The sequence below is a fragment of the Leptodactylus fuscus genome, chromosome 3, assembly GCF_031893055.1.
Source record: "Leptodactylus fuscus isolate aLepFus1 chromosome 3, aLepFus1.hap2, whole genome shotgun sequence".
In the NCBI taxonomy this organism is placed as follows: Eukaryota; Metazoa; Chordata; class Amphibia; order Anura; family Leptodactylidae; genus Leptodactylus; species Leptodactylus fuscus.
Genome location: NC_134267.1, coordinates 142,549,750 through 142,576,810, shown reverse-complemented (window position 1 = coordinate 142,576,810; position 27,061 = coordinate 142,549,750). Strand labels below are relative to the sequence as shown.

General features: G+C 41.0%; 1 protein-coding gene across 3 annotated transcripts in view; it reads left to right on the top strand.

Moving 5' to 3' along the window:
* FAM131A (family with sequence similarity 131 member A) overlaps nt 1–8,649 on the top strand; it is a 52,969-nt gene extending 44,320 nt beyond the window's left edge. Inside the window, exons 3-7 of one of the 3 annotated variants that reach the window (XM_075268440.1) lie at nt 2,420–2,580; nt 2,698–2,791; nt 5,253–5,435; nt 5,854–5,982; nt 8,035–8,648. In XM_075268440.1, the coding sequence (XP_075124541.1) occupies nt 2,548–2,580; nt 2,698–2,791; nt 5,253–5,435; nt 5,854–5,982; nt 8,035–8,438 (843 nt within the window). In that variant the 5' untranslated portion in view covers nt 2,420–2,547 and the 3' untranslated portion in view covers nt 8,439–8,648. Of the gene's footprint in view, nt 1–2,416; nt 2,581–2,697; nt 2,792–5,252; nt 5,436–5,853; nt 5,983–8,034 lie in introns of those variants that run through there. The other 2 variants (XM_075268441.1, XM_075268439.1) reach the window with 2 other exon arrangements.
* The last annotated feature ends 18,412 nt before the right edge of the window (nt 8,650–27,061 follow it).

Below are 27,061 nucleotides of genomic sequence, written 5' to 3'. Positions count from 1 at the left end.
TGGGACCCCCCTCGATGGCAGAGATCATAAATATGCTAAAATTAACAGTAATGATTGTTTGGAAACAGTGAGAAAAAATTTCACCTGCGCCAGATTCGGTGGAGCAGCACTTAGTGAAGAATGCAATGAGTTGGCCCAGGTGGTGAAAGATTATTAAAACTGATTGCCTAGCCATTGGATAGGCCAACAATTATAGATTGTCAGGGTCCGACTAACAATCATCTGCTAGAAGAGCTGCCGCTCATGGCCCTAGTGCTACAGTCCCTTCAAATAACTGATTGCCAGGTACTAACAGTCAACCCTATGGCCTATCCTAACATTAGTTCTGAAACCCTGTACTGGATAACCCCTTTAACATTCAGTGCTGTAAAATGATAGGCTCTCTATGTGTTACATTTTATCATAGGCATTATTACTCAGAAATAAGCTCCTTCCCCTGCAGTGTTAATCTATTAGATGTGCGTTTGTTACTTTCCTCTGCAGTTTACCTGGTATTCTCTAATAGTTGTGTTATGCACTCCCATTTTCAGATCTGTACACATAGCTGTGGGACAAGTTGTAGTATCTTAATTTAATCATATCACTCCTCCATATGTGAGAAAAATGAGAAACATTTTATGGACATGTTATGCTAGGTACACGTGCATCTTATTTTCATTCTTCTAGTCCAGGGGTAGGGAACGTACGGCTCTCCAGCTGTTGCAAAACTACAACTCCCAGCATGTATAGTGGCTCTGCTGTTCTGGGAACTCCCATGGAAGTGAATGGAGCATGCTGGGAGTTGTAGTTTCACAGCAGCTGGAGAGCCAAAGGTTCCCTACCCCTGTTCTAGTCCATTGGAAGAAAACAAAAAACATAGCACAAACAGAAGGGAGTAATATGAAACACCTAAATGACCCCCATTAATAAATGTTAGGTCCTCTCTAAGTGGGTGTATATTCCTAAAAAAAAAATACCACTACAGAAAATCAAACTTAGGTAGTAAGACACTCAGAGTATATGCCATAAATAATGTAGCTGAGGATAATAAAACAAATAATTTTTATTAATCCATAATTAAAATCACATAAAATGCGGATGCAAGAAGATGCAGTAAACATACACAAGAGAAAGTCAGCGGGAACAATCACTATGCAGTCCCATGTATAAAAGTCTCCATAGTACAGGTACATAAGTATAATATGGAGTACAATGTGCTCAACAGGGTAATGACAATAGGATACAAGTCATGTAAACAATAACAGGCAATTCCATTTCTCATGTATACCAATAGTTCAAAGTATAGGCACGTAGTACTATAAGGATACATTCAAGTATAATGCAGGTAGGGAGAAGTTGAAAAACAACTCACCCATATTGCAGTAAATAAACCAGGAGGAACATGGGATGCGAGGGTGCCCGCCGGTTCTCACCCGATGCGCGTTTCGGCACGCCTGTCTTCGTCAGGGGGTGGAGTATGTGTTGAGAAGCAACTATTTATGCATGGCCAATTGACTGTGTTAACCAAGGAAGTGTGTCTCATAGTGTTCCTTGTGTGCATAATATTGTAGATAATACCGCCCCCCTATAGTCCATTGGAAGACCAGAGAAGAATGGAAAAAATATCCATTCAAACACGCAAGAATGGTGGATTATGTAGATCAGGGGTGCCCAATACGTCGATCGCGATCTACTAGTCGATCGCGATGGACGTGTGGGTCGATCGCGGGATGCAGCCAGGCATCCCCGCTGTCTGCTTCTTCACAGCACAGGCTGAAAGTTATCACTGGACACTGGCAGGCTGGGGCTAATTAAAAATTCCGCCTGTCCTATTAGCATACAAGGGCAGAAAATACCCCATATGTTGTGGATGTAAGGGAAAGTAGGATTTTAGACGGATTAGTGCTGGAGACTACAAACCAAATGTGAACCTAGCCTTACTTCATGAATTGTTGTATGGAAATCAGACCTACGTAGACTATGATATACAGTATATTACATATCTAAATTGGCTGGCATCACTGATCCATCTACTACAGTATAGGTATCAAATAATTGGACATATAATATACGTTAGACTTTTAACCTGTAAAAGAGTTCCGAACATGAACTTTTTTTTTTTTTTTTGTTTTAAATTTTCAATTTGAAAAGGCATTCAGAGAAAATGAAGAGACGTTGCCTCTGGCAATCAGCTTTATTGTTGCCTACACTTCCTGCGCTGCCTGTACGGCAGTAGATTGCTTGCTGTATTCTTATTTGCACTTTTAATGAATGGAGACAGTGGTCTTATGTGGTTTGTTTTTATGACTTGCCTAATAACAATGCTCAGTCTGAACAGAATGCCCTCCTTTCAACTGTAAGCGCTTTTTATTTTTTAAAAGCTGCATTAGTTAAGGATGTGTCACATGGTAAACCTTGAATGCTGTGTTTTTCCATGTAGAAATACACAGTCTTCAGGAGAGTGGAATCTCTGCCCTTGTGACTGACTGAGCGAAGTGGAGAACTAACAATTCTCTTCTGTTACAAGACGAATGCCCCAGTGTTACCCCTTAACTCTATTATATCACTATGGCAGTGAATCTGGGAAATCATACACTACCTGTAAGCAACCGTTTTATTGTTTTCAGCAGCTGTAAACTTCTGCCTGTCTCTTTCATAGACCCGTATACCGGCTGGATGTCTCTCTTACTACATGCTAACTTGGTTCTTTCTTGCTAGTTACACGTTGAAGACACTGGTGAAATGTTACCCAAGTCTCGACGAGCCCTCACTATTCATGAAATCACAGCCCTTGCTCGCTCCTCTCTGCACGGTGAGTTCAGTAACCAGTTTAAGCATGTGTTGTTATATTATGATGCAACTTGTTCCACCGTTATAATTGTTTCATTTCTGCTAAGTGTGCGATTTGTTAGTGGTAGAAATATGTTCCATGGTAATATAGGACATGTGTAAAACCTCCTTGACTATCAAGGTCTTGTTCCCCCTGTTTCCATGGTAAATTAATGACTTAACCTTAGGGGTTTGGGGGTTTTTTTGCTTTGAGATAAAAATGGCCTTTGTGATTTTATTTTAATATTATATGCTACTTTGTGAGTAGTGGATACTGCAAGCTTTGCAAATTTTTTATTTGCTGTGTTTATATTGTAAGTCCCAATGTCTCTGTAGCATGATCAGTACAGAGACACATTAGTGACTTGAAGCGATCAGACGTTCAGAGCTGAAAGGTTGGCATGTGATTGCAGGGTAGCCCATTTAATGACACAACTGTGGCTCATGCCACGCACTTCCCTCTTCATTCCCAAACATGACTCAGTTCTCAATCTTACATCATTGTGTTAAATGCAGCTGGGAACTGGGAGGGAAGAAGATAAGAAAATCACTGATGTAAGCTGAACTGAGTTGGGCACTGATCTCTATGGAGCAGAAAAACAAACTGCAGAACATTTTAAAGAGAACCTGTCTCCCCCTCCTGACAATAGAAATTGACAACTGTCTGTTACCATTCCTTTGTCACAGGGGTACATTCCTACAAAGTCTGACACTGACAACACTGATTGGGCAGTGTCAGAGCATGCAGGGATACCCCCCTCCTTCCATACCACCAACTGGTAACACCTGCATGACAACACAAAGCTCTAAGAAGTGGTCCTATAGATTTGTTATATAAAAGGGAATACAATCATGATTGTCCAGACTTGCCAGGAATGCTAATAGAGCTTCTTTAAGCCTCAAAGGGGCTCTATCATTGGAAAAAGTCATTTTTAACTAATCACCACCTTGCATAGCCTTTAGAAAGGCTATTTCACACCTACTTTTTGTATGTAGATTGCCTCAGTAGACATTGAATAAGTCCATTTTTATCCATATGCTAATTAGCTTCTCTGTGCACCCCTGAAGTCTCTTTGTGCACAGTCTTCTGTATATACAGCACAGGCTGCTGCTGACTCCTCCTCCCTGCTCTCATACATAGCGCACAGCATAGATAGGAGAGCTGGCTGACAACTTCCTGTGCATGCTGGAGCCTAATTAGCATATGAATAAAATGAACTTATTCAAACACTACTGAGGCAATTTACATACTAAAGGTAGGTGTGGAATAGCCTTTCTAAAGGCTATGCAAGGATGTGATTAGTTAAAAATGACTTTTACCAATGATAGAGCCCCTTTAAGTACTATCATGGTGTCTATCATACACCACTACCATACACATAACATTATGACAGACACCATGATAGTACTTAAGGGTTAAACGTTGCCCAGGTTTAGACCAATATTAAGAGACAACTATTAATGTTTGTATAATGAAAAGTTAGGTAATTTTCCAATATACTTTCTGTATCGATTCCTCAAAGTTTTTTTAGATCTCTGTTTCATGCTGTCTCATTCATTCTGCTTACTCCCAGTGAATAAAAATGAGTTCATGGTCATGTGATATACAGTCCATGGTCATGTGATGAGCACACAGATGCACAACTCATTACCAGGCAGATATCGAATTACTGTGATGTGAATGTAACAAGCTGTGCACCTGTGTGTCTATCACATGACCATGGACTGTATATTACATGACCATGGACTGTATATTACATGGCCATGGACTGACTTATATCCACTAAACAAAGAATGACAGTAAGCAGAGATCTAGAAAACTGTGAGGCATTGATACAGAAAATATATTGGAAAATTGAACAACTTTTTATTATACAAACAATAACATTTGTCTTTCAATATTAGTTTGGAAGTGGACAACCCTTTAAACTTCTAGAATGTAAATACTACAAGGTTCAGAACTTTAATTATAGAGCAAGGTACACCTCAATCCGTGCTCAATACATGTAACTGTATAAGTCGACTGTAGCCATAGTCAAGATAAACTGAATTTGACATGTAAGGCCCGGTTCACATCTGTGTTCGGGGATTCCATTCCCTACTCCGCATGAAAAATGTGGAGAGAAAAGTGCTGCAAGCAACACTTTTTAGTGTGAAAATCGAGCTGAAAGCACATGGACCCCATTACAGTCTATGGGGTCCATGGGTTGTCTAAGGTAACCGCTTTTTTAATGCAGATTAGGTTTCTGTTTGAGGGTGTCCCCAAGCGGAATCCCCGAACAGGAACCCGAACACAGATATGAACCAAGCCTAACATAGAAAATCACCTATTTACATAGGTGTGACTACATATAGTTAGAAATGGCTGTAAAGAAATACCATGTTATGGAAGCATATCATCAAACTTAGATACCTGTGTCTTCTGCTTTCTCTCCATATACCAGGAATCTCACAAGTGGTAAAGGATCATGTGACCAAGCCTACAGCCATGGCTCAGGGACGTGTGGCTCATCTGATTGAATGGAAGGGCTGGAGCAAGCCTAGTGACAATCCTGCAGCACTGGAGACTCACTTTAACTCATACTCTCATTTAAGTGAGGGAGAACAGGAGGCCAGGTTTGCTGCAGGTGAGGGAGAGAGATCTGTAAGCAATTGATGGTTAAATGTGTGAAGGAATATCTCACTCACTCTCCTTAACTTCCCTGTGCTCTCTCTCTGTCATGGCTTGCCGATGTTTTCTACATTTTGTACTGCTTTATGCTCCTGAATTTTCCTCACTTTGGCTTTTTTTCATGGGAGTGCCATCTCTCTATCATTCCTATTTTTTTTTTACCACTTTAATATTTCACTAATAATGTTATGTCATTTTTGTTCATTCTATTGTTCATGCTTTCCCTTTGCTTTCTCTTCTGTCCCCTGCTGTCCTGTCATTTCCGTTTTTTGTGTTGTTTTTTTAAACCATATGGCACTGCTGTGTATACTGCTCTGTGCCTGTTCTTTGCTCTTCCGGTTTCCTTTCTGCTTCCACCTGTCCTGTACTACCAGGAGTGGCTGAGCAATTTGCTATAGCAGAAGCTAAACTCCGTGCTTGGTCCTCAGTCGATGGTGAAGACTCAACAGATGATTCTTATGATGAGGATCTGCAACCTCCTATGGAACATTCCCAGCCTGCAGGTCAGTCTGTGCTGAGTGGATGCATATGCTATGAACACATTGAAAAGAGTGACTCTCATAAAAGGTGAAATCTAAATTATCTGCTTAAACAAAGATATCAACGGAGTCCCAATTGTAGTTCTCTTCTCTATACTGTAAGTTATAACTGTCTAGCACTTTTTCATTTTTTCATTGTTTTTTAACCACAGATATCAATGTTAATCTGTCTTTTCTTCACACGCAACATTCTTTCATCCATGCAAAAATTCATGAAAGATTCTTTTATGTAAACATCATATCACATTTTAATTAAAAATTATTCTACTATGATCACGTATGAAAAAAACTGACTAAGGCGGATCAAATATCAGAAAGAAATCTTACTTCTCCAATAAAATATTCCAGTATTTTTTAATAAATATCCAAAAAAGGGACATAATGCAACAGTATGACAGATTGTGCAAGCAGTATATCTAATAAGAGGCAATATCTGTGCATCTTAAAAAATCAGATCATCACTATTGCGACCAAAGATGATACAAAGCCCACATAACAGAAAGACTGAGAAAACAGGAATACCTATCATAAGGAAGTGTACAAGTGCAGGATGATGGCGCCTTCACAAACGTATCTTCATCAGGAAGTGTCCTTTCATCCATGACATAGTTCATAAAATAAATAGCCCACTTGCCATGTGATTGTATTGACCTTGTAGATATTCACACATGTAAGATCTAATTCACATTACTGTGTGCAGACCATTTTCCTAAACCTATACACTGACCTGTGCTACTGTTCCCTTCTTAAACGGACCAATGAGTGGGGCAACGATCTGGGACGGATGTTCCTTGGAAGGTTCATTGCTGATCATTGTCCACTTGGGGGCTGTATTTTATGTGCAGCAGTCATTGCTGTTGTATGTAAATAAACATGTTGAGGATAATTTATCAATCCAATGAGAGTTAATGTGGCGCATCCTTGGCGCATGGCCCTTCTTGCACCAGAAGATTCATCACATGCTCTTTTCTGCACCCCGCTTGCCACTTTCTGTGAATGTGGGTGGAGCAAAGAATGAATGTGTCTCAGGTCGGGATATGGACACCTCAGCCCAACATATTTATTATAACTCATGCCAGAAAACCGGTGTGAATTATATAGGAAATCTATGCCAATTCCAGACTGGCATAGATTTCCATTCTTGGGCACAGGTGTGTATCCGATTTATTAAGAGGCTGAAGCCCCCATAGAATTGCTTTATTATTTCTCTTTCTCTTTGTTCTGCTATCAATTCCATAATTCCTCAGCACAACATCACAGCTATGTGATGGCAGCTATAGACTGTACTATCTCTACCTTCTGGTGACAGGAACTCTCTGTTCTGTAGTTAGTGACTGACGTTTGTCTCCACATGTGAAGAGCTTGTGTGGGACAGTCCATCATACAAGATGTCACAGACTTGTACATTAATTACAGTAGATGTTACCAGGTTAAAATGATAGTCACGAGACCTAGCAGAAGACAAGGATTTGGATAGAAAGGAACAACTAAATATGGAAATAATGACTAAATAGTATATATTGGGAATAAGTACATAATGCAAAAACAAATAATAATTTGAGTGCTTCTGTCATGTGCCGCATAAAGGATGCCGTCGCCCAAGAAACAAGTGTCCGCTAATTAGTTAGTTAACCCCTTTACACATTCCACTTATTAGGAACAACATTAGTAGGAGCAGGAGTTCCTAACTGGCCTATAAAGAGCCCATGTAATAGCACCATTACTGTTACACTACATAATGGCTTCTTCCCTCAAAGGTCACCTTTAAGCCCTCTGCAGACGACCATATGAAAGTCCAGTGTGTTATCTGGATTTTTCCGGGCTGAGGGCGCTCGGCAGGCACGGAAATCTGTATGCCACCTGTGCGCCGACCATGCCTTTCATTCACGTCCGGTATTAAGCACACCGCCTTAATGTTATGTAATCTGTGACAGATTATCTTTACTATAGAAGACTTAATTGTTGGTGTGTATAATGTGTTTCTCTCTCTCTTTTTCTGTTTTTGAACCTATGTAGATTTCCTCAGTCCAGTACAGAAGGATTTGGTCTCTTCTCGTATATGCTGCTGTGATAGTGACTCCTCGCGTACCTTGTCTCCTGAAACTCTCTGCTCCAGTCTCTGCAGTTTAGATGAGGAACAGCTTCTCTTGGGGTCTCCAGCTCAGATGGTTGAAGAGTCTTTGCTCATAAAACCACAGTCAGGTCTTGGTCCTTATGATCGTCTCCAAGATCTGGAATGTGAGGACTCTTCATATTCCATGTCCTTCTCTGAATCTTGTTTAAGTCCAAGTGAAGACGAGCTTATTTCTTTCCCTACACTGAGTCGAGGGTCTGGGGTACTCACTTTGCGTAGGAAGGGCTCTGATGTGGTGTCTTCTGGTGTGGTATCACTAGATGAAGATGAGGAGGACCAGCCCTGATTTAAAATCAAACTGCCACTGCCACCTTCTCACTTTCCCAGTCTCCCCTTTTTTTCTGAATTACAGTATCACTTGATTTCAGAGAATCATGGACTAACCAGAGGGCATTAACTCATCTCTACCATTACAGTTCTCTTTCATATGCTTAATTCAATTATTATTGTTTATCAGTTTAAGCCATATTGATTTTTTTGTTTTATATGGTGATTATTTTTCCTGTTATTTAAAAAAAATCTGTAATTTACTTTTTTCTTTCTGTTATTTTTTTCTTTATTTATATACCCAGAATTAATTGCCTGTTTGGTCTATTTTGCATGATTCTTGCCCCAGGGTACTGCGCTGGTTCAGTGGAGGGCCTTAAAGCTGTTGTCTGCATGTATTGCACCCCATTTTATGCCACCTCCAACTGATGCCACCTCCAGCCTAACTAGTATGTTGGTGGTGGATTCTGGGATGGGAACAGTGGCAGCACAGCTTGTCTCTGTCAACTCCTGGATCTACTCGCAAATTTGTGGTTCCCTCTGCACCACAGAATCCAGGCACCAGATGTGAGGTATATGGGGTATGTTTTGGATTCAGTGACGTTCGTGCAGCCTCAGGACTGTGCAAGGACTTGTGGAGCTCCGGTGACACTGTGGGGACCCTCCTCCCTGTGGGCTCTGTGGGCGCATGCTTTGTGCAGGGGAGACCCTTCTTTTCTAGCATTTTGTACGTGTCTGTTTGCTGCTCTTGGAAGGTCTTGTGCGGTAACATCAAAAGTTTGTAACTCATTTTCCTGCGTCTATGAAAATATATGACCGGCTGTGTATATATAAATATATATATATATATATAAAATGCAAACAATGGTGATTCTTTATGTTTTTATTTTCTTGTTGGTATTTATAGTGGATAAATAAAGAATACAAGTAATATAATATAGGCATCATGCCTAATAAAGGGCCTCCGTGCCTTAAAGGGGTTTTCTTAGTTATAGAATAAGTGGGCCAGCGTTACGAATTGCTTCTGTTGTCTATAGCCTGTATACACGACATCATTATGTAGCCAATTAGCCATATATAGCATGTGACTGTTGAGACTAGAGATAGTCTGCAGCAGTGATGGGGTGTATACAGACACATCACTGATGCTTCCATGTAGATGTAACATTGTCAGGTAGATCCGGAGCGTGGAGCTGGAGAAAAGTATTGTTTCCTTTGTTATGTTATGATATTTCCTAGCACTGGGATCTTTTTTTCTGTAACTGTGAAAAATCCTTAACATGGGGTTTTTGGGATTAAAATATTGCTGACATATTAATATCCTAGTGCTGATGGTCGGACACCCGACTCCCACAACAATCAGCTGTTCTCAGCATCTGATACACAGAATATGGCGCAAGAAGCAGGCAGCTCTGTTCTCTGTGCAGTTACTGAGCCAAGTTATTGCAGCTTATAGCCCCTTGCACTTAACTGTCTGCTAGGTCAGTGTTCTATCTGGGTTTCTCCTAACCCATTCATTTCTGTGGGCCAGTGCACGAAATTATACGTGAATTACATGGTCCAGAGGGGGGACCGACAGTCCATGCCACAAAATATGGAGCAGATCCTATTTCTGTACGATTTTGCGGCTGTGCTTCCACAGCTCCAATTTATTGAATGAATGGGGTCGCGGAAGCACGTGCAGCATACGGATAACATCTACGCCGTTCATTCACAGTCAGTGGATAGCACATGGTTGTGTGCAACCTGGTCAAACTGTCAAAAACACTGCATTTCCACAATGTGGGGTCTTAGGGAGCCTTCACACGGCATAAACGCTCCGCTCATTCTGAACGTAAAACTTGATCCCATTGATTTCTATGGGTGCCGGCATACTCGCACTCCCCATTGAAATCAATTGGAGACTTTTTTACCTATTGCTTTCAATGTGATACGCGCGTATGCCGGCACCCATAGAAATCAATGGCATCTGGTTTTACGCCGCTCATTCTGAACGAGTTTTATGTTCAGAATGAGCGGAGTGTTTACTCCGTGCGAAGGCTCCCTTAGTCTTAAGGGATCTTGGCAGTCACAGTGCTACACTTAAAACATACCACCACACAATAAAGAAGACTTTACAATGCTTTTGAATCATGTAATAATTCAGTGCAGTCGCTCACATTAGCTGTGTCTGCTCCAGACTGTAGTTTCTGACACTGTAAGAAGCTTTTTTGTTTCAGTTGCTGTCATGGACCTAAAATGTCAGTCTCCCAGTCAGAGAAAACCTTCGTCTATCTGTCAGGTCACTTATGTACTCCCGTGATCCCATGACGCTGTCATGTCATTTCACAGCAATGAGAACACAAAACAGGTGACTTCATATGTCAGTTTTAAAGGGTAGGTACTTTATACAAGATTTTGTAGAACTCAGTTTCCCGCCAGTTAACATTATTTATTGATTTATTTATTATTTTTGCCAACACATTACTGTCAATACAACCATAGTAAACCACCATTTTCTTAATAACTCTTACATGTGACCTTGGATTTGTAACACAACCTTGTCTATGAAGGTGGCATTACATTGAGTGTCTGACATACTTTAGCATAATCTCAAACCAGGTTGACAAACTATGGGCTGCAATGACTGTTTCCATGGTTACTGATGGTCCAGAGGATTCTTGGAAATTCGCAACATATCTTCGATATTTTACAGCAGCACAATCTCCCAACAATGAAAATGATTGGAGTTAGGAGTGACAAGAGCGGAAGGATTTTGCAGATTAGAATGGCACAGCGCCAGTCATTGCAACCACAGTACATGCTACATGATGTCATTGCACTAGTTAAATTACATTGTTTTCAATACCAAAATAACAGCAGTCGCGCTGATACACAAAATACCTGCACAAATACGTAATGTACAGAGCGTACGTCGCAGACACTATGATTACATTATTGGATAGTGCCATGTTTGCGCACATCAATTTATCTGTCCAGATTTCTGAAAAATGCTTTATTGATTTGTCAATGGGTATTATGTCTTATTGACTTTCAGCTCCCTTTAAGAACAGATCTTTATTTGAGATATTAGATACTACTGCATGTGCCACTTATGTAACCACCCCTCATATTTGCCCATATTATGCACAATAACACTGGGTACAACTGATAAATTGTTTTTAAGTTTCTTGATCATAAATGCAGAGATTCCTGTTAAGTCTACAACAAGCAGCCAGCTGGACTGAGGTGAAAACCAGGAAGAGAGAGAAGATGGTGTCTGAAATTCTGAGATCGGAAAACTCCTTTAGGCCAAGGCCCGATATAGCAGCAGCAACAACAAAAAAAAGCACTTTGGGGAAAAACCAAGGCAAAAACATGTTGAGGTTTTTCCCACAGCGCTTTTCACAAAAGAAAGACGTTCTGCTTTCGTTATAACTGTAGGGAACCCGCATGCTGCGATTTCCAAAACCACCAAGTGCATTTTTGCTGCGTGTATTTTTCTGCAATGTGTGGATTAGGTTTGCGTTTTTGGAAATCGCAGCTTGTCAATTATACCTATGAAAACGTAGACGCACTTTTTCCCACATTGCTTTTTTACTACAGCCTGTTACGTGGGGCCTTAGCCTAAAGATATGGAAATCTGCCTACTCTACCATTTTGCCATATTTCAATTTGTACCTTCCTCTAAACAAAATGACCGCCAGCACACTTATGCATGCCCAAATGTTTTTCATAAATTTATTGTTTTCAAGTATAATTTCCTTAGGGTCAGTATATCATAGTTATATGGTTTTATTTTCTCTACCCACAAAGCATCTTATGTCCTCTTAATTGAATTTGGAAGAAGTCTAATTTGCCACTTTTGCCTTGGAAAATCTGGCTTTTTCCACTATATGAGGCACAAGATGGAAGGAAACCTTCTGTATCTGCTGATTTTGTGAAGGAATGAATAGCTGGCAGCATTCCAAAGTACCATAGGTATGAAACACTACGCTACCTTAGGAGTTATCCACTTGTCAGTGATTTTTCTCCATGAACTATCCGTTTTTCCTGGACTACACCCTGACCCATTGATTTCTATTTGTTTATTCAGATTTCCATATTTCTGAAATAGCGAATGCTTGTACTATTTCTTGCAGTTTTTAGGTCAAACATGTTTGCATAAGTCAGAGGGTCTGAAAAATACAGACAGTACTGGATGCCATCCATCTACTGTCTGTTTGAAATTGAGCATTGCTAGTAGATGCTCTGAAATTTGGCTTTTTCATTGGGTGAGACTTCCTTTTATTAAAATAGACACAAAAATTGACGAAATTCAGGTTTTAAATCACAGATAGAAAGCCGTTATAGAACGGCCATTTTCTATAAACTGTTGTGTCTATAATGATAGTAAGAATTACAGAATTAGGTTGTGGCCCTACAGGACGGAACACGGCACGATATGCCTGTGGCGGAAATGCTGCTGGAAAAACTGCGGCGTTTTACAGTAATGACAAAGTGGATGGGATTCTAGTGAATTCCATGCCCACTTTGCGGTAAAAATCACATTGCAGACACGCCACAATTTCCAAAACCAGCATATCATTTATATCTACTGAAACGCTGGCGGTTTCCATATAGATATAACTGTAACAGAGTCCGCGGAGGAAAACTTATTGTCTAAAGCGCTCCAGGAAGAACCTCGATGCGTTGCTGCCGCAGTTTTTTTTCCGCAGTGCTTTTTGGCTGCGGGATGTCCTATGAGGCCTTTTGCCTGACATGTATACTTTAGTAAATACTTGTATTTGTCACAAAATAACAATTCTGGAGCATATTTTCTTATAATTCTGTGTTGTGCTGTTCTTCTGTTATTTATCCTCAAATTTTATGACTAAATTGACCACAGGAGGTGACCCTTCTCCTTGTCAAAGCAGTTTGTACTTAGAGCTCAAGCTGGACAGTGTCAAAGTGTGAAGGGACACTTCCCTAACTGGAGACACCCAGTTGTCAAATTACTTAAAAAAAACCCTTTTATTGGTATATGAGCAAACTTAAGACACATATTTGGATGTAAATTTCCACAATGTACAATCGAATGGCATAAATTTTGTCAAATTTTGCCACATTTGCCATTTTATCAGTGCTATATTTAACCTGTCAAATAGAGATACCAGCAGTTTGCCACTATATGGGCTAGTTTACATGGGCTAAAATAGTCAGGATTTTGACACAGAATCCGCCTCAAAACAATAGAGTCCTATGTATCCCTGCGAAATATGTTCGCGCTATATAAATAAAATGTATTATTTATTATTATCCCGCTAGCAGTTTCTTTTCCGCTAGTGGAAAAAAGTAGTGACGACCTTTCTTCAGGCAGATTCCACCTGAAAAAAACAGTGGGAGTCAATGGGAGGCGGAAAAAACGCTTTTGGACATGGTATTGGCAAAAACCGCGACCAAAACAGCGAGACGGTTTTTCCGCCTTGCATTGACACCCAACAGTTTTTTCAGGCCGCGTCAAAAACCGCTGGACGATGTCCGGAGCAGATTTTTTCTTAACCAAATTCCTCGACACCTTGACACTGTGTGAACTACCCTATGAATGCATGCTGGCAATAATATATACTGGGCCAGTTTAAAGGATGCACGTCTCATCCCGAGATAGGTTTATTTCCTAATAGGCTTGTTGAGGGAATTTTAAAGAACTGGTGACTCAGAATGTATGACAGTAGCAAGTGACAGTGGAGCAGACACCATATGTGATATAAGGAGCTACAGTTTCTGAAACATTGTGAAGATACTGATGGGTAAATGGCATGTAAACACTCAGACACCAAGTATGTCTGGAATGGGACTTCTAGGGAAGTCACCTGCCTTTGCTGTAGAACTTGAAGCAGTCATTCCATGGTTTTAGTGAAAGCTGACATCAAATGTCCTCCTGCCATCTAAGCATGTAAAGCGCTTTCTGCTCCTCTGGGGGGGCTATTTAAAAGGACACAGAGGTATAAAATGAATCCCACCCATTCCTTCAATGGATGGCTTCCCATAGCATACAAATCATAGGCAAAACGAGTTGTACAAAGTGAAACTACTCAAGCCACTGTGGGGTTGTCATGAGATCTAAATTTAGAAATCGTGGATAGTGCCACACTGATTCTGGCATGGTTGGAGGTTTTTTTTTTTTCTTTCTTTAGCCCTCACCATTTTCAAGTAACCATTGCTGTTAGTTTCAGCAAAATTATTCAACAATAAAATAATATAGCTTGGACAGTTTCTGGGATGTCCACCCTGTGAATGACTGTAAGTGTAACCTGAGGGAAATGGAGGATTTAGTTGTTAGAGGAAGCAAAAGTGATATTGTGTGTTGCAACAGCAGAGCATAATAGGTGAGATTGGAACAATTTTTGGAATTGCAGAGTAATGTAGGCCAAGCGATTGGTTTAACCATCCCTGCCTCCAGGTACACCCATTTCGTAGTTTCTGCTTTGCAGGAGTTGGTGCAGATGGGCTTAAAATATTGCATTAGGTTTGGAACAGATAAACTACCTACCCTCTTCTGAAAAAATCATGACAGAATTTTTAATTCTAGGACCTCTATTTGCCCATATAAATGGTATTATATCTTGCTGTAATTTGTAAAGTTCAAGGAGATGCACTGGAATGGGTACAGATTTAAATAGGGTAAATTTGGGAGAACTACCATCTTAATGGAATAATTCTATATTATCCAGACAAAGGTATAGCTTGCCATATAAAGACAGCTAAACAAAGGGATAAGGGCAATATCTAGATAAGCAAGTTTGTTAGGGCATGAATTAAAGTTACACTGTAGCAATTTGACAGTGTGAGAGTATTGCAATAAATAGCCTTTAACTTGTTCTTTCCATGTTTCCTCCTACATGCCAAAGACATACTGATAGGAATGTAGATTGCTGTATATAGGACAATGAATGAAAATATCTGTAAAAGCGCTGCAGAATATGATGGTGCTATACAAGTAAGCATAATAATTAAATAAAATCAATGTGACTTGTTGGTGTTCACTTGCAAACCCACAGTCATAGGAAAGGTATCTAACATATGGAACAAATTAGGCAGGGAGGTCAACGGTTTGGTAACCAATTGGAAATTTGTTCCTAAACCCTTTACGTCTAGATGTTCTTATAATGGAAAAAAAGCCGATTTTCATACACTGCACTTGTTTGATTTAAAAAAATGCATGTGTTTAGACTTTTTATTTGTGTACTCAACCTCACACTGAAGTCTATGAAAGAGGTGAGGAGTAGTGATAGTGTCAAAAGAGCTCACTTACTCAATTTTTTTTTTATTAGGCCAGGGAAGTAAAAAAAAAAAAATACTCACCTGTCCCCATTGCTTTGGTGTCTGTCCGCCCACAATGGTCCGGCCCTGCTGCTCAGCTGTCGTCTTCTGCCGAAAGTCCTTGCCAGGTGTGATGCCCCCCGGTCCCTTCCACTGAGCCTGCTGATTGGCCTCAGTGGTCTTTTGCGGTGAGGATTTCTGCTGCAAGAAAACAATAGAGCTGTAGGACTGGACCGTGCTGGGAGGCACCAGAGAACCAAGGGCAGGTGAGTATGTTTTTTGTTTTTTTTTTAAACTCCCCTGGTCTAATTAAAAAAAAAAAATATATATATATATATATATATATATATATATATATATATATATATATATATATATAACCTGGACAACCCCTTTAATGGCTGAAATGACTTGTGTGTTTTTAACAGCAGCCTCCTCCCCCTCCCTGTTTTTCGTAGACTTCTATGTAAAAAGTAACTTGGCCTTGTAGATAACAAAATATTTAATAAAATATATTGCAGAGTTTATGTTCACCCGCACCATTAATTTATGAAACATTGGTTGATACTTGGAGATACACTTTAATTACACATCTAAAAGACGTTCTTGTATCTGGATCAGGGATTTTTAATCAGATTGAAATGTTTTCTAAGTATTGAAGTGGATAAGGGGCCAGAAATACCATTGCCTAGGGGCCCAGACCACTCATTCTGCCCCCCCCCCCCCGACTCCTGCAGTATCTGTCATTGCTTAGTGAGTCTTTTACAAGCTCAGCAGATTTACAGTATATACCAGCATAAATCACATAAATATACCAAAAAATGAATCTATTTTGTGTGCATCAGCCAATTTATACACAGCCCACACTACTGAAATCACTCCTTTTTATTTTTTTTCCGACTAAGTATGACATATACATTTTTAACACCAATATATTTCCAACTAGTTCCAGCTACAAAGATGCAGTGAGATCCTCATTAGTGTATTTCTGACACTTTTATACTCTGAATAGTGCCTGTGTACAATGATAAGCATCACTTAATGTATAAAGAGCCATTGTACAGGGGCAGAAAATGCTTAGAAAGCATGAACGTATAAGGGTCTATCCAGCGAGATTAAAAGCCTAAAATTACCAAGTTACAGAGAACCCGTCAGCAATCCTAACATGTCTATTTTAGTAACTACTTCATTCACTGTAGAATAACTATTCTGGAACATATATTTCTGGAACTCTGCACTATGCCATTTTTCTGTTATTTCTTCTTGAATTATATGAATAAATTGACAACCAAGAGAATTTGATGGTAGTATAGTCCCTTCAAAGGGTTATTCCCATCTCAGAGATTTATTGTATATCAATAGGATATGCTATAAATATCTAATGGGCGCTTTGGTGTTTCCATGGAAGTGATTACAGACAGCAATGCACATGTGTGGCCACCCCGCATCTTCAGGCTAGAGACCCTTGTTCTCTACATAGATGGCAATCCCAAAGGTGGGACTCACACTTATCAGATGTGTACAGCAGACATACCATACTTTTTTAAGTTGTAGATATTCCTTTAGGCTAAAGGCATACTGAAACGCAGAACCACTTATACAGCGCTTTTTAGCTCTACATAGGTGTTTAGCCATAAAGGGGTTGTCCACTTTCAGACCAATATTGAGAGACCAATGTTATTGTTCATATAATAGAAAGTTGTACAAGTTTCCATTATACTTTCAGAATGAAATACTTACGGTTTTCTATATCTTTGCCTGCTTTCATTCATTCTGTCATTCTGCTTACTCCCAATGGATTAAAATCAGTCCATGGTCATGTGATCTCCAGTCCATGGTCATGTGATGGACACACAGGTGCACAGCTTGTTGTAGTCACGAGCAGTGCACCTCTGTGCTCATCACATGACCTTGGCCTGCATATCACATGACCATGGACTGATTTTTAGGGCCCCTTCACACGGCGTAAGCGCTCAGCTCATTCCGAGCCATACACGCGAGCGCTTCTAAACACTTCCCATTCACTTCAATGGGAGCGTTAGTAAAGCCGGGTTTACACGCGCTCCCATAGAAGTGAATGGGAAGTGTGTACGGCTCGGAATGAGCCGAGCGCTTACGCTGTGTGAAGGGGCCCTTATCCACTCAGAGTAAGCAGAATGGATGACAACAGGCAAAGATATAGAAAACCATGAGGAATTGAAATAGAAAGAATATTGGAAAATTGTATAACTTTTTAATTTACAAACAATGACATTTGTCACTCAGTATTAGCCTGAAAGTGGACAACCCCTTTAAATAAATTTTTGTTCTCTTCTAGTTAGGTCATATCCAGTTTTTACATCACGTGACTTCATGAAATTACAGATCTAGAATCTGCAGGAAGAACCTACTGCATTTGTGGGACAGAACATTTCTAGTCAGATAGTTTAACTGGATTTATGAGACAAGCATATCAAATTAAAGATTACCAACGACCAAAAGCTTTTTTTTTTTTAATAATAGGCTATTTCCATGTATTTTTGTGCACTGAAAATGACCTCCAAATTTGTCTATCACGTCTCAGATTTAGACAAAAAACCCTCCCCCTTTTCATTATTGGAAGCACGTTAAAGCCAATCAGAGCTAAGCTCTATTTTATGTATCATTATCTCCCAGTTTAATTACACATCTAATTCATTTACCAATCATCGTAAGTCGATTGGTTAAACTCTATTTTATGCTGGCTATATAAAGCCATGCAGTACTGCATAAGGTCTGTTCCTGCTTTATATTATACTAGCTGCTACCTGCGACTTCGTCTGCGGTGATTGTAGAAGTGTGTAAATCGAGTCGTGGGTGAAATTTTACGATCGGGTTTACGCGGCGTTAACGCCACCTACACGCGACCGTAAAGGCGCACCGTAAATAGCGCGACGCAAACACTCCCGTAATGCGGCGCTCGGCGTAAAAATAAGCACCAAATGAGCACCGCATTACGCCGTGTGAATGGACCCTTACACGTGTATTTTCAGCAAATACATGGGCGTTTAGTGGGTGTGAAGGAGAGCAGGGGGTGCGCTGAATAATGCAATGCATTGCAATAATAATGTATTGCAATGCATTGCCTAATAGTGTGAGTGTATGCAGGTGTAAGGTTTAGTTAAGTTAGTAGAGTGGAGGATTTCGGAGGCGGGGATAGGTAATGTGTGTGTTTCACAGTATTGTTTTTTTTTATTTTAATGCTAATGAGGTTTGTAGGCTGCATCCAGCAGCTTGCAAAACAATACCGTTGTACACCAGCAGGGGGTGTCCTGAATAATGCAATGCATTGCAATCGTAATGTATTGCTATGTATTGCATAATCGTGCCAGTGCTATTGCAGGCTACGTAGCATAGCCTGCAGCAGCCTGGACACACTGAGCTGTGTGTGAGGCGTGGGAGAGCTAGCGGCTGCTATAGGAACCTTCGCGGCGGCAGCCTAGCCCAGTGTAGGCGGCGGAGATGAGCAGGAGGATGCCTCCGCGCAGCGAGGGACAGACGGGAGCCGCGGGACAGGTAAGAGAAGGCGACGGAGAACACAAAGTTGGCAGGAACCGGAGACATGACGGGGGTAGCGCAGTGTATGCGCGATTGTGTAAGGCAAGGGTCTCAAATTCAACTCAGCATGTGGGCCACAAAGCAAGATCCCAGTCAGTCGGCGGGCCGCACCGCGGCAAATTTAGCTCCACCCACTTTTATGTTGACTCCGCCCATTCATTTTTCATGTGCCCCCACACTGTATAATTCTCCTACAGTCACCCGTAAACTATGTGCCCCCCCATCTTTCCCCCAGTTACATATACACCCTTCATCTGCCCCCAGATTCATGTCCCCCCATCTCTTCCCCCAGTTTCATGTCCCCCCCATCTCTGCCCCCAGTTTCATGTCCCCCCATCTCTGCCCCCAGTTTCATGTCCCCCATCTTCCACCAGTTTCATGTCCCCCCATCTCTGCCCCCAGTTTCATGTCCCCCCATCTCTGCCCCCAGTTTCATGTCCCCCCATCTCTGCCCCCAGTTTCATGTCCCCCATCTCTGCCCCAGTTTCATGTCCCCCCATCTCTGCCCCAGTTTCATGTCCCCCCATCTCTGCCCCCAGATTCATGTCCCCCCATCTCTGCCCCCAGATTCATGTCCCTCCATCTCTGCCCCAGTATCATGTCCCCCCATCTCTGCCCCCAGATTCATGTCCCCCCATCTCTGCCCCCACATTCATGTCCCCCCATCTCTGCCCCAGTGTCATGCCGTTCTCCCCCCTCCCTTCGTCTGCCCCCAGTGTCATGAGCCCCTTCATTCCACCTCAATGTTTAAAGAGGACCTTTCACCATTTTGCCCACAGGCAATTCTATATACTGCCAGAAAGCTAACAGTGAGCTGAGTTCAGCGCACTGTCGGCTTTCCCGATGTGGGCCCAGTGTGAAGAGCTTACGGTCCCGGTACCGTAGCTCTTCTATGGTCAGAAGGGCGTTTCTGACAGTCAGTCAGAGACGTCCTTCTTCACAGCACAGCCAATCTCGCTGTGCTGTGAGAGCCGGGAGGAACGCCCCCTTCCTCCCTGATAATGCTCGTCTATGGACGAGTACTGCGAGCAGAGGGAGGGGGGAGTTCCTCACGGCTCTCACAGCACAGCGCGATTGGCTGTGCTGTGAAGGACATCTCTGACTGAGTGGCAGAAACTCCCTTCTGACCATAGAAGAGCTACGGTACCGGACCATAAGCTCTTCACACTGGGCCCACATCGGGAAAGCCGACAGTGCGCTGAACTCAGCGCACTGTCAGCTTTCCGGCAGTGTATAGAACTGCCTGTGGGCAAAATGGTGAAAGGTCCTCTTTAACACACAAAAAAAAACACTTATACTCACCATCCAACGCTCCCCTGCTGCGCTCTGCAGTTTCACTAATAGACCTGTAGGCGCGATGTGATGATGTGACGTCATCACATCGCGCCTATACAGTATGTCCACTAGCCGGAACGTAGCGGCTAGTCACGCTAGGGACGCCGGATCCGCGTTGAATACATTGCGAGATGATTATATCCACTAGCCTCTAGTGGATATAATCATCTCGCAATGTATTCAACGCGGATCCGGTGTCCCTAGGCTTGTGCGGGCCGCACAAAATTGTTCGGGGGGCCGCATGCAGCCCGCGGGCCGCAAGTTTGAGACCCCTGGTGTAAGGGAAGGGCTATGGCGTACGTGAACTTACCAGTGTTGAGCTGGTGGATGGATCGTGCAGAGGAAACAGCAGGGAGGTGATAGCGGCGTCGGGTACTGTTGCGGGCTGGAGGCAGGATTTCGTGTGCTGCGGCCTAAGGTGGAGACGCAAAATGGTGGTGTGCGCATGCTCCTGTGAAGCTAGTGGAGTAGTGTGGTGGACGGTGGCGCGGATCCTCCCAGCGGTGGGGGTCGGCAAACATGGCTGGTCTGGAGAGTGACAGAGGTAGCCTCCAGCAGTATGGTGAAGGTGAGGGTGAAAGTGGGAAAGTATATGTGAGTGTGGGGTTAGGGGCTAGGCTGTAGGGGGTAATGTGAAGTTTAGGGACTTGCTATGGTCCAAAGTGTGTGAGATTGCAGAGATGGTGATGTCAGCTTGTTTTTTGTGGGGTTTGTGTGGAAAACGTATGTGGGTTACTGTGTTCAAAAGTAGCCTATTGCGCAATCGGGTGTATTAACTATGTTTGTGGAAAATTTCAGCCAAATCGATGGAGCGGGTTTTGCATGATTGACCGCCAAACATCCAAAGTCACAAACCCACAAACATTTCACATTTATAATATTAATAGGATTTTTATTTTTATTCAGTATTTTTAAAATGGCATCCCATGCTGTTTGTGGTTGTGTTACATCTCCAAATTCCTTTTGCTATATATGTGTTGAATTTACTGTTAAAAAAAAAAAACCCAGCGGCCTTTGTCTGAGTTTGTTAAGAGAGTGTACAGTATTTTGCCTACTTTGGCATTAGACTTGGAGATGAAGACAAGACTTGGGCACCTCACAAAGTGTGCTATATTTGTGTTGAAGATTTGAGAAGATGGTCGAAAGGAAAGAAGAAAGCTTTCAAATTTGGCATCCCGATGATGTGGAGGGAACAGAGAGATCACCTTAATGATTGCTATTTCTGCTGCACTGATATTAGTGGTTACAATTCCAAGAACCAAAAGAATATTTTGTACCCAAACCCTCCATCTGCCATTCGTCCAGTGCCTCACAGTTAAGAAATTCCTGTGCCTCAACCCTCTGTATTGTTAGAGATGCCTTTGGATACAGATTCTCCCTAACGTGATGGACAGAAAAGTGAAATAGATCCAGAGTTTGAATGTGGTTCGAGCGCTCAGACCCAGTTGTTCTCCCAAGATGAATTGAATAGCCTAGTGAGGGATCTTGGACTTAGCAAAGAAAATTCAGAACTACTGGGTTCACGTTTACAAGAAAAAAATCTATTGGTCGAAGGAACGTCAGTGTATTTTTATAGAAAGAGAGAACTCAAGTTTACTCCTTATTTTGAACAGGAAGAAAACCTGGTGTTTTTTCATGATGTCCCTGGATTGATGACTGCTTGTGGTATACAGTTCGAAGCAGATGCATGGAGGCTCGTCATTGATTCCTCCAAAAGAAGCTTGAAAGCTGTTCTGCTCAATAATGGCAACCAATACGCTTCTGTTCCTGTTGCTCATTCTGTATGCCTTAAAGAAAGTTATGAAAATCTTCAACTAATCCTAGACAAGATAAAGTATCCAGAACATGAATGGGTGCTCTGTGGAGATTTAAAGGTACCGTGCATGCTACTAGGTCAGCAGTCAGGATTTACTAAATTCCCATGTTTTTTGTGTGAGTGGAACAGTAGAGCTCGTGACCTTCATTAAATAAAAAAAGAATGGCCTTTTCGTCAATCCCTTACTCCTGGAGAGAAAAATGTTCTGCGGAGGAGCTTGGTTGATCCGAAAAAAATTTTACTCCCTCCTCTTCACATCAAATTAGGCATTACGAAAAAATTTGTGAAAGCCTTACCTAAGACTGGACCATGTTTCACATATTTGAGTGAAAAATTTCCTCACCTCTCAGAAGCAAAACTTAAAGAAGGTGTTTTCGTTGGGCCTGATATCCGAAATCTAATGTTTGATGTTAACTTTGAAGCGACAATGACAGAAGATGAATAGAAGGCATGGAAAGCATTCAAAGATGTGGTAACCAAGTTTCTTGGAAATCACAAAGATCTAGACTACAAAAAAATCATTCAAAATATGCTGCAAAAATTTCAAAATCTAGGATATCTGATGAGCCTCAAACTTCACTTTTTGAATTCGCATGTGAGATTTTTCCCTGAAAATCTTGGAGCAGTTAGCGAAGAACAAGGTGAACGCTTCCATCAGGATATCAAGGTGATGGAGAAAAGATATCAGGGTCATTGGAACGTCGCAATGATGGGAGAATACTGCTGGTCGCTACATCGAGACCAACCAGAAAAATTGTACAAGAAGAAAAAGCAATGTATGCAGTTTTACTGGAAAAAGAATTCAAAAATACAAACAGATGTAAAGTAATACCATAAGAAAGTAAATAAACAATGACAAATTTTCAATTTTTCTATTATAAATTTCATTTGTTGCGCGTGATATCTAAAATATCGGTTGAGGCTAATTAGAAAAAAAAACTGTGGGTGATACAGAAAAACGAATTGCAGATTCGTGATCAGCACCTAAAAAACATTTATAATCACCTTACCAGATAAAGAAGTTTTTAAAAAATGTTTTTTGTCGGTCAGTGTTTAGTTTAGCTGTAAGAATTAGTGTCATTATATACAGCATAATAAGTTGTTGTGATATATATTTAAAAATACATATGTTCTTGTGAAAAACAAGGGTCACCATGTTGGATGTTCACGTTCCTGTATATTCCTCTGGTCAGTTAGTATGTAAAAAGCATGAGCGATACTTGTCAGCTTCTCAACCTCTCCACCCTAATATAATGAAATGTGATTGACCACCGAATATTTTCTTGTTAGCAGAGCAGGCAGATGGGACATCAGTGCTCTGTGCAAGGAGAACGGAAAACTCTTCTCTGGAGGGCCTCTTGTGGGACAGCTAAGTAAATGAGGCAATTAAGAGATGGAAGAAATGTTTCCAGAATGGGAATATCAAAGTCTACCTTATAATTTTAATAACGCAATTTCATTATTTTTGTGAAAGAGGTGTAGGTCCAGCTCACACAGTTGGGGAACGCCAATGACACAGTTCAGAAAGGCAGTGGGTTTAAAGTCCAGGGGTGTTTTATTCATAAAAACACCACGCAAACAAAAACAAACAAAAGAAAAACCTAGACCTGTCCAGCTCTAGCTATACACTTGGCGGTCCTTACTAACCTAGTGCAGGACGAGATACGCATCAGCAAATGCAGCAGCAAAACGTCACAAGTTGTCCCAGGAGTGTTTTCCTTCTATATTCTGGCTGTGTCACTATCAGCCCCCTTTTACTAGGCTCCCTTCCCCAGTAATGGCTATGAGGAAGCCCCAACTGTGTGCACCTGGGACTAAGGGAAAAACCCATGGTGGAGTAGGGGTGTGGACCGGAAGACTCCCACTACCAACCTGCCCTCCAGTCCAAAAAATCCAGCCCATGTAATCTTACACAAAAGAGCCTTAGCAGACTATGTTCTGCTAAAGCAGCACACAACTTTCTGGATTTCTTTTATTTCACCTGGCTGAGGAAACCAGGTGAGATATACACCCCGTCCACCACTTTACCATACACTTTACCACAGAGGGTTGATGGAATCTATTTCATGTTGCCATAGCTGCCAGGTATCTGCAGTTTTTTTTACAGCAGACACCTGGCACTAATGCCCACAATTGGTGGCCTAGGTGCCATTATACTGGCGGTGTTTGGGCACAGTCATTTTGCTGGGGATCGTCGGCACCTGGAGCAAGCTCCGGTGCCAGCATCCCATTGTTATGTCAGCCGGAAGCCTTGTGAAGGCTCCCAGGCCTGGCTTTCATTATGTTCTATAACAGGCTACTCTATGTAGGCTGCAATAGAACTGATGGTTTTATGCAATGTAATGCCGGTTTAATGCACTGCATCAGTATTCAGACTCCCTGGGGTCCAAGACCCTTACGGAGTCTAATAAATGCAAGAAAAATAAATACATTTTTTTTGCCTCTGATAAAAATTTGAATAAAAAATGATCAAAGCAAAAGCAATTTCTCAAAATGGTATAACTAAAAAGTAGACCTGGTTCGGCAAAAAAAAGATGCCCTATGCATCTCCGTACACAGAAGTATAAAAAAGTTGCAGGTGTCAGACTATGGCGACTTTTAGAAAAAAAAAAAAAAAGTATAGTTTTGGATTTTTGTTAAGGTGTTAAAATGTAAACAAAACCATCTAAATTTGGTATCCTCAGAATTATACCGAAACATAGAATACAGATGACATATCATTTTGGCTGCACATTGAACACTGTAGAAGTGAAGCCCATAAGAAAGTCACACAAATACACTTTTTCTTCAAATCCACCCCATTCTGAATTTTTTTCCAGCTTCCCAGTACATTGTACAGAATAAATAATGGTAGCATCATGAAGAGCAATTTGTCCCCCAAACATTAAGACCTCATATGACTCAGAGCGGAAAAATAAAAAAAAGTTATGAGGTTTGAAAGGGGGGGAGTCAAAACGAAAATTGAAAAATGCCCGTGGCGGGAAGGGGTTAAAGTATGTGGCCATGTCTTGAGATTTATTAAATTGCCTGTGCCTCTAAAATAGTTTGTTGTATCTTACTCCAGCTCAATTTGGACTATGACCAATGTATGAAACCGCATCTTGGTAAATTCCCATTGAAAACCACATGAATTATATATTTTGATTTCTGTTAAAGTATTGTCCCTGTGCAGTGGCAACGCCATATTACATTTCACCAAGATTTATGGCTATATCTATCTAAGGCCGGGGTCCCATGTGGTGGAAACGCGGCGTATTACAGTCCCTGCAAAGTGGATGGGATTCTAGCCTTAAGCATTGTTTGCATCTGCTTCTTGGCAGAAGTATAGGTTGAGATCCTAATATGTTTTCCCATCCAGAAGGGACATGGCATAAAACATATATTCATATATTATTAGTTGCCAATGTGTGCCATTGTAGCCTATATGTCTCTAACATATGCATGCAACATACCCAAGTGTAAAATATAACCAGAACCTAGGGTTTTCCTGAGGATAGGTTACTAAGAAGAAGAAGTAAAATCCCAACAGTTTACTACGTACCATTTATCAGTTGTAACTGGAACTGCTCTGTAATAGTTGTAGTTCTATGGTGAAAATTGTTACCCACGCCTTATCATCAGGTTATAGGTAGAGTGTATTATGGATGCTGTTTTATTGATAGAAGAAAAATGAAATAAAATAATTTAATTATAAAAAGAAATGCTCACTTTAATCTATTTCTCAAATTCTAACATATGAGAGTGAAAGGGAGAAGATGAAATGACGCATGTCAACCGCTATGCACTATCTCTATGCATATGAGCTCTTTTCAGTCTACGTGTTACTGTTATTTTAAGCTCTTATTCGGTTGTAGATAAAGCCATCTCCATGGAGCTCAGAGTCGCACAGCTAGTATCTCATTAGTTGTGTAATTGGCCAAATTCCCTCTATTTTAGCTCATATGATAAGAATAGAATGTTCAACCAGATGACTATTACACGATTCAACAAAGTTGCTTTCATCCCTTATAGCAAAATGGATTCTTTCTGAGCATATTTAATAGAATTGCTATTTAGCAACATTTAGATTAGTCATTTCCTACTAGTAGATGCAAATAATAATTTCTTGTACATATATCACTCTTATCACATTGTTCTTTTAAATCATATATCACTTCTTTGTTTAACAGTGGAGAACAAATTTGACTAAAGAAACAAAATGGGATCACTAGGATCATACGCTGATAGGTGGTATCTGCATGTGAACGTACAGTTACTTTCTCTATATGAACTGAATAGTAGAAAACAAACAAATTAAATGGGGAAAGAAAAGTGACACATTTCCCTGTAATATGTCATCTTGTGATCAAGATGTTGGCAGGACAAAGGAGATATACGTAGATTACTAATACATAGACTTGTTTGTATTCCTGCTACAGGTAGATAGGACTTTTGGAGGATAGTTACCATATGTATATGCATGGTACCTACAACTGTAATAATAAGAAGGAACATGTAATTGTCAAGGTTTTGGTATAAGTATAAAGCTGGCCATACACTTTATGTCAAATACTCATTTAGGCTAAGGCCCCACATTGTGGAAATGCAACTTTTTTTGTTGCAATTTTTTGAGCCAAAACCAAGAATGGCTTCAA